This window comes from Arachis hypogaea, chromosome 3 (assembly GCF_003086295.3).
Source record: "Arachis hypogaea cultivar Tifrunner chromosome 3, arahy.Tifrunner.gnm2.J5K5, whole genome shotgun sequence".
Taxonomy (NCBI): domain Eukaryota; kingdom Viridiplantae; phylum Streptophyta; class Magnoliopsida; order Fabales; family Fabaceae; genus Arachis; species Arachis hypogaea.
The window spans coordinates 24,639,469-24,648,770 of NC_092038.1; the positions used below are offsets into that span (position 1 = coordinate 24,639,469).

At 30.3% G+C, this 9,302-nt stretch overlaps 1 protein-coding gene across 1 annotated transcript; it reads left to right on the top strand.

The window, feature by feature from the left end:
• Positions 1 to 805: 805 nt before the first annotated feature.
• LOC112789928 (long-chain-alcohol oxidase FAO1) lies at positions 806 to 8,368 on the top strand. The gene is made up of 3 exons (XM_025832098.3): positions 806 to 1,594; positions 5,317 to 5,589; positions 6,326 to 8,368. The coding sequence occupies exons 1-3, from the start codon at positions 1,373 to 1,375 to the stop codon at positions 8,078 to 8,080; spliced, it is 2,250 nt and encodes a 749-aa protein (XP_025687883.1). The 5' UTR covers positions 806 to 1,372; the 3' UTR covers positions 8,081 to 8,368.
• Positions 8,369 to 9,302: the final 934 nt, after the last annotated feature.

A 9,302-nucleotide genomic window follows, 5' to 3' on the forward strand; every position in this document is an offset into this window, starting at 1 on the left:
ACTATTTTCATTTTATGATTAAATTCTAAAGTCTTACGATTAATATGTTGAATATTGAACCTTGATTTTGTCACCTTTCTTTCTTTCATTCGAAAATTCATAATAAATAAAAGCCCTGAATTTATAAAGCAAATGCTTTTGTTAAAATTCACTTTCATCTTGACGAAATTTTATATATATTGCTGCGTCGTGAAAATTTAAATTCTATTCTTTCATTGTCAAGTAAACTTTTTCACCAAATATTTTATATATACAATTTTAATATACTATCAGTATAAAATAATTTTATACGTGTAACTAATTATATATCGTTATATAATAAAAATAACTATTTTTTATTTAATTCTATAAATAATAACCTAAAAGAATAAATATGTATATAATATGTGTATGTATATGTATATCATGCATTAAATATTTGATTATTTAATTTGTTATTCATCAAAACAAATAATCATAATTTAAAAAAAAATAATTTATACCTTTAATTAGATTAATTTGTGATGTATATAAATATACTATGGCTTATTCAAATGTCTATAAAGTAAGTTTAAAAAATTTAGCTATCGGAAGTCAAAATTCGTATTTGCTCTTATTACATGTGTATATAGTTATATACACTGTACCCCACTGCAAAATTTTGTCATATGCACTGTGGATATGGATTTATCAAATTCTTTCTCTTCAAAATTTTAGTGTAATTTAGGAAAAGATTAATTTAAATTTATAATAAATTTCAAAATTAATTAATTTTATTGCACAAAATATCTGTGTATTTTACCTTTTAAAATATGAAAACATTATCGAAATTTATAGTTATAAAATGATAAGCAAATAATCAATTTTATCACTTATGAGTATTTTAGCATCAAAATATTTTATATTACATTTAACACAATCATATATATTTTAGTATCTCATTCTCAATAATTGAAACTATATTTTATACACCATGCAATTTACCCGTTTCCGCAGGAGGTAGAGAAGTTATATGATTTAGAAAAGTTGACATAAAGTAGTTAGAGTTGAGTCTATATATATCCATTGCCGCACAACCCACAACTCATATGGTGTATAAGTTAGAAAAGAAAGGAAAAAAAATTTATTGTGATTATTATTAATTTACATACCAGTCTATCATTATCTTCCTTCCTTCCACCTCATCACACCCTCCAATTAATTAAACAGAACCAATCATAATCATTCCTTTAATTTCTTGCACCTTTAATTTGCTTCTATATATACCTATCTATATCCATATATATTCATCTAGATCCTTCTAATTATTCTCATATCATAACTAACCCGTTCCGCACACAATTTCATATAATCAATTCTCCTAATTAGCTTCTGTGTGAGAGAGAGAGAGATCATGGTGAGAAGAGAGTGCCATCCATTGTTGAAGGGAGAGAGAGGAGAGAGAAAATACAGACATGGGTTTTTTGGGTATGAGATGGAATCACTTGCAAGCATATGTGAGGTTGTGATTCCTCCTTTGCCGCCATTGAAGGATGAAGAGGATGAGCTTAATAACAAGGATGTGACCAAGTCCTTCTCCAACATTTCCGCTTCTCAACATCCATACCCTCATGAGGTACATACGTATATTAATAACATAATATTATACCAATATATATACGTATTTGATTACAGTTTTCTTTTTCTTCTTCATCATGTGTTCTTAATTATACTGGGATTTTTTTTTAATTTCTTTTGAACTATTTATTAATACTTCATATCTTTGTAAAGCGATATATATTCATTAGTGTGAGTGTGTGACCCACAAAACTAAAATTTCACTATTTGAGCATTAATAAAAATGAAATAAAAAATTTACACGAATACTGATACAGTCTTTATATATATATATATATAACAATTTCTCTTAATTCTCGAAAAGATTAAAACACTATAAATATACTTATATTTTAAAAGATAAAGAATATAAACCACCAAAAACTGTTTTGTTTAAAATTAAGAAGATATATGAGAGTTTCTTATTTTCCATTTTGTATATTAATTAAATATATTTAATGAAAAATTATCTTATTTTTATTCCACGAAATATATATATATCCTAAATAATTTGAGTAATGTTATGTAGCTAATTATTTTTAGCCAAAATCAATTATTTTTTTAAAAAATATTTATTTTAAATTCTTTAAAAGATAATTAATTAATATTAATTAACTAAAAATTAATTTTTTATTTTTTTTAAATAATTTTGATTTAAAAAAAATTAAATAGGAATGCATATATAAGAGTTTTAATTTTTCATCATTTTCATGCGCTTCTCTCATTCTGTGCAAGAGGTTGTTACAAGCACAGTGTTCATATATGCAAACTGGGAAAGTCCAAAACTGTGTATACAAGTGGGACCCTCGTTGGTTATAACCGATACTCGTACATTTTAAATCCCCTGGTCCCTAGGATTTTGACTGGGCACGCCGCATTTGAAGAGATTTTGGATTTTAATTATCATTTAATAATTTTTACGCCACAAAAGAAAGTTTTTATATTAATAGTTGGAGGTTTTTCTTTGAAAATAATGTAATTATATATGATAATATGTATTGTTCTTAATTAATTCTGTCTTAGTAATACTCTTGGTGTTCCCATTTACAATGTGTTTCATTACAGAGAACATTAGTATTATGTTAGGTAAAACTAATAAAACTCAAGTGATTAGTACTTCATCAAATAATAGTTATGATACCGATAAGAAATGATAGAAAAAATATAATATGATAAATTTAAAAAATATCATATTTTACATCAATATAGTAAAAACTTATATTCATTGCAAATACCCAAATGATTTAATTTCTAGGATATTGGGTAAAAAGTAAAAACATATATATTGTTAAACAAAAATATTTCATGCATAAAAATAAAAGATCAGTTATTAAATTAATATTATATATCTGTATATATTTATAATCAAATATAAAATAGTAAAATAATTAATTTTTTTAATAAGAGTATAACTAAATTCTTTATGAATATTAAATATATATTTTTATAGATTTGGATCCTCTAAAGTTTGAATTTTACTTTAGAGAGTAAAGTGAGATTTTCTATTCTTGAATATTTTCTCTTTTATATTTATTCTTGGTCCCATCTATGAAATCAATGGTGAGAGATTATACTTTACTATTTAGAGTGAAATTCAAACTTTAGAGGATTCAAATCCTATTTTTATATGGTGGTTAACTTTTAATGTTCATGTAACATGATTATTGAATATTAATGAGCATTCGGATAGTTTAAAATCATGCTAGCTATAGTACAGTACATGTTATATGAAGTAAAAATATCTAATGTCTTTTTAGTTACCTTCACAAGAAAGGAAAACAATCATGTGTACGTTGCTTCCAACTTGTAAAACGGCCATTTAATTAAGTAGATGATATGATATGATATGATATGATATGATAACTACAAATCATTAAATTCTATATATTCTATATATTAAATCAATATCAATGTACCTTATTTTTCACTTGGAAGAAATTCCATAACCAATCAATCACCGAGAGACCGTGTTTCAAGTCTAATAGTATCATGTATCTTATTTGAACGTATAAAATTGTGCATTTGATTCTTATTATTTTTCTATCTTACGATTTTTTAATACTTCTAAAAATTAGAGATAAAATTAGGGGTGGTAAAGTGGGTCGATCTGTCTCAACCCGTCCCACCATGTCTAACCTCACTTCATAAATGGGGCAGATTGGCTCATTTCACAAACTAAAATGGATTTAAAATGCTAGTCCGTCCCATTTTACGACGGATTGGTGGGTTGGCGGGTTAACCCGCTTGATTCTTTTTTTTTTTTTAAAAATAAAATTCATTAAAATTAATAAAAAAATAATAATTAAAAAATTAAATACAAATAAAAAATAATCAAATTATAATATAAATTTTTTATTATTTTTTAATTTTTAACTTCAATAAAATTGTTCAAAATAATATTTGTCAATAAAATCATCTTTATTTTAAAAAATAAGTCACATAATTTGAGCATATATATGAAATTGTAAAATAAAATAAATAAAGTTAATAACTAAAAGAAGAATAAAAAAAATAAAAAAATGTTTAAAAATTCTATAATTATTAATTTTATAATAGTAACCACTCTTTTATTTAATAAAAAAAGAAAATAAAAAGTTTTGGCCCGGCGAACCGGCCCGCTTTGCCCCGCCAAAACCCGCCAATTTGGCAGTGCGAGTTTGACGAGTTTTTTTAATTTGGCGGGCTCCAAATCCTAGCCCATTAATTTTATACTAGTAACCACTCTTTTATTTAATAAAAAAAAGAAAAATAAAAAGTTTTGGCCCGGCGAACCAGCCTGCCCTGCCCCGCCAAAATTCGCCAATTTGGCAGTGCGAGTTTGACGAATTTTTTTAATTTGACGGGCTCCAAATCCTAATCCAACCCGCTTTTTTTAGCGGGTTTAGCGGATCATTCCAACGGACTCGACCTGTTTTGCCATCCTAGATAAAACCCCCACAACGACCGGCATCATGCACACTTCTTTATTTTTTTAATTTTTAATTTTTTATTTTTTATTTTTTTAGATTCTCACTGCTCTCGTTGTTTGACCGTGTGACTCGTGAAGTTAGAAACTAGAAGTCTAGAACTACACATGGTGTATTGCATGACACAAGCGCATTTGGAAAATTGAAGTAGAAATAGAATTGTATTGTTAGTCGTTCATGGGCCTAATTTTTTAAAAGCTAAAACACTTTTTCTTCATTATTTTGTTTTTGGATTACAGTTGTCAACCACGAGCATATTTTATATAGTTAAGATGAATCATGCATAAATATTACGATTTTAATTAAGAAATCTATTCAGTTAATATAACTTAATTTTTCTGAAATTATTTTTTAATATTAAATTTTAAATCTTAAATTCTTTAAAAATATAAGAGTTAAAAAAAATTATATGTAAAATAATTGACTAATGTTAACTAATTAAATTTAATTTTCTATATTATTAATTTTTTTTAGTTATGTTTGGATTGATTAAACGGTTACTAGTAATTAGATTTTTGTATATATCATTTGGGTTTAAAATTTTGTATTCAATTTATCCTTTTCCTCTAAATACTATATGAGTGTAATTTCTCACTTTATTACTATCTTTATTTAAAAAAAAAACATGTTTTTGCCTGATAATCCCTGCCATATATAGAATATTTGAACCATAACGTGTGAAACTAATTAGTTGAGTAATTGTTTCAACATACATATACTTGATATCTCTTATCTTATCTATTAAATTTTATCTATGATGACAAATTGGGAACAGGTTGCAGAAATATTAGTGAAGAGGGGGTTAATAGAAGCAGTAATATTGATTAGAGTGATTTTGTGGGTATTAGCAACAAGGTTGGGGACCTTGTTGCTTTGTGGGTCGCTCAGCTTTGGTGGCAAATGGCCCTTTATCAATAACTTCTCAAACATGGGTTTGGAGAAAAGAGAAAAGGTGGTTCAGAAATGGCTGAAGCATAGGTTCCTTACACCTATAAGACTTGCATTTGCTTACATCAAAGTCTTGTGCGTCTATTGTTTCTTCTCTTCGGTATGTACACTTCTATACTTGGACCTTATTCCATAGTCATCTTCATGTTATATATATATCATGAGTTCATGTTATCAAAGATTATTTAAGTGCCCAAAATAAAAACATCAAACAAATAATAATCAATTATGCTATGCATATTAAAAATAAATCAGGCACCGCATAGCAATAATATTGGGTGATTCATAATTTTTTTCATAATGTTACTGTAAAAAAGAGTTTGATTATTCTGACGGCGGTTGATTAAGTAGTTAAATAATATACATAAATTAATATATAAAAATATAAAATGACTAATTTAGTAATTGATTTTTATAATATAAATAATATTTCTTAATAACAATATGTTATTTGTATAAACTTTTATTTATATAATAATATGTTATTTTTGATACACTAAATTTTTATTTATGCTAAGAATAATGTTATAGAATTAATTTTTTAACATCAACTGATATTTTAAAAATTATTTTGTTTATTTTAAATTTTAAATAATAAATTTCTAAACTTAAATACTAAAAATTTTTCAATGTAATATTTGAAAAAAGTCCAAGAGCCAACATAATTTATTATTTTTTATTTTAATCTATCAATTCAACAACAAATTTTTAGCGGACACTTTTAAATATTAGTATGATGAACTGTTGGACAAAAATAATAAATTAGTATTCCTTGTAACATTCCTCAATATAGTATAGTTTGTGAGAATTTTAACAAAATTCTTGAACTTTTGCAGGTTGATGAGAAGGGAGACAATCCAGCATGGAAAGCCATTGGGTATGAAGTAGCTGCTGATGAAAAACAGAAGAATGTCTCCAACAATAAGAGGCCTCTTCAAAAAGGGATCATAGAAACAATGCAAGAACAATCTGACTCAACTCTTCAACAATCCCTTGCCAAGAAAGGCCTCAACGTTACAATGGACACCAAAACCAACACCCTCAAACTCAAATGCGATGCAGTGGTTGTTGGCTCCGGTTGCGGCGGAGGCGTGGCCGCTTCAGTTCTCTCGAGTGCCGGCCACAAGGTGGTTGTTCTTGAGAAAGGAAACTATTTCGCTTCCCAAGACTATTCGTCTCTCGAAGGCCCTTCCATGGATCAATTGTATGAAACTGGAGGGATCCTTGCTTCAGTGGACTCTAGAATTCTGGTTCTCGCAGGATCTACTGTTGGTGGCGGTTCTGCTGTTAACTGGTCGGCGTGCATCAAAACGCCGCAAAATGTGATGAAGGAGTGGTCCGAGGAACACAAGCTTCCCCTCTTTTCGAGTTTAGAGTATCAATCTGCAATGGAAACCGTGTGTGAAAGGATTGGTGTCACAGAATTTTGTAAACAAGAAGGTTTCCAAAACCAAGTGCTGAGAAAAGGGTGTCAGAATCTTGGACTCAAGGTTGATTACGTTCCAAGAAACTCGTCCGGGAATCACTATTGCGGTTCGTGCGGTTATGGTTGTCCGAAAGGAGAGAAGAAAGGGACCCAAGAAACATGGCTTGTGGATGCTGTTGAGAGTGGCGCGGTGATCATTACAGGGTGCAAAGCTGAGAAATTCTTGCTTCAAACAAACACTAACGGACGAAGAAGTGAAAGAAAGAACAAGTGTTTTGGAGTTTTGGCCAAGGCTTTAAGCAGTAGAATCACAATGAAGCTCCAAATTGAAGCCAAGGTAACAGTTTCTGCGGGTGGAGCACTTCTTACACCGCCATTGATGATTTCGAGTGGCTTAAGGAACAAGAACATTGGTAGGAACCTTCATCTTCACCCTGTTCTAATGACTTGGGGATACTTCCCTGATTCGAATTCGGAGTTGGAGGGTAAAGTCTTTGAAGGAGGAATAATCACATCGGTCCATAAGGTTCCTCCAAGAGACTCTGAATCATCAGATACACGAGCTATCATCGAAACGCCTCTGCTTGGACCGGCTTCTTTCGCTTCACTGTGTCCATGGGAATCAGGACGAGACTTCAAAGAGAGAATGCTTAAGTACCCGAGAACTTCGCATTTAATCACAATCATTAGAGACACGGCTTGTGGGGTGGTTACTTCAGAAGGAAGGATCAGTTATAAACTATCCGAAATGGATAAAGAGAACATGAGGATTGGGCTTCAGCAAGCTCTGAGGATTCTGATAGCCGCGGGGGCTGTGGAAGTAGGAACACACAGAAGTGATGGGCAGAGAATAAAATGTGGCGACATAGGTTATGGTAAAATTGAAGAGTTTCTGGACAGTGTTTGGCCCATGGAGGGCGCGCTGTCGCCGGGCGAGAAGTGGAACATATACTGCTCGGCGCACCAGATGGGGAGCTGTAGAATGGGAGCCACTGAGAAAGAAGGGGGTGTTGATGAGAATGGAGAGAGTTGGGAGGCAGAAGGGTTGTTTGTTTGTGATGCAAGTTTGCTTCCAAGTGCAGTTGGTGTCAATCCCATGATCACAATCCAATCAACTGCTTATTGTGTCTCAAATAGGATTGTTGATTATCTTAAGAATCTGTGAATTGCTTCGTTAAAGGGATAAAAAATAAATAAATATTCACCCAAGTTTATTTTATGCTATTTTTATTGTCTGACCAAATATATCTTTGATATGGAACAACTTTTAGGACATGTTGAATTACCAAACAAAAATGTTAGGTGTTTAAATGTTTTTATTAACCAAGCTAATTAAGTTATTATGATAAATTAGAATTTGTATGATGATATGTGTCAAATTAGTGTGAACTACTTAGCTATTAGTTTTGATTATTTTTGTGCGGCAAAAATAAAATAGTGTGTGTTATTTTTACTTTGTTTGATTTACACATATAATGTGGTATGTTGTTTGCAATGTTCCTCATTAAACTTTCAAGAGTTATTGCATTCAAATTCGATTTGCACCTCTTGCATTTAAGGGCAGCATTCTATGAACACAAAGAAAATGTGTTGGGTATACTCAAAGATTGTCGTACTGCATTCTTTGTGGATCCTAACCACCAAAAAATGTTGGAACTGCACATCAGAATTAATAGCCATGAGCCACGATGACATACCTAAAAAGAGGGTCAATAGTACCTTTGTATGTGTGTATTGGAAAATGGAATCTATAATGTAATATTGGCTTATAATGAATGGTGATTGGTTTACACACTATGAATAAAAAGAGAAAAAAAATGTGTAACAGAATTCAATAAAAGAATATACATATAAATTTTAGTATAGCAAAAATTTGTTTGCTATATTTTCAAAGTTTGTATGTTATGGTTCAAAAATTTGTAGGTGAATGCTATCATACCCATTCTAAAGTAACATGTAAGTTATCTCTGTCATATTCTAATTGAGCGTTTATTTTAGCCTAAGTTACTTTAATCTCATGATAATTAATAATAGCTTTGGAAGACGGTGACGGCCTGACAGAAGAAGAAAATGAAACACCCAATAAAACGGTGATACTTAGGAGGCACAACGACATGACAACAAAATGGGGAAGAGTAAACGCAATTAGAGAGAGTTGGAGTACCTTATGATTTGGGAAGAGAAAACAAGACACCCAATGAGACGGTGATGTTTGGAAGGCGTAACGACGACGACAAAAGAGTACAATGGGGAGGAGTAAACACAATTAGAGAAAGTTGGAGTACCTTTTCTAGAAGAATGATTTGGAAAGAGAAAATAAGACACCCAATGAGATGGTGATGCTTGGGAGGCGTAATGACAACGACGAAGGAGTGGAAAGGAGTAAA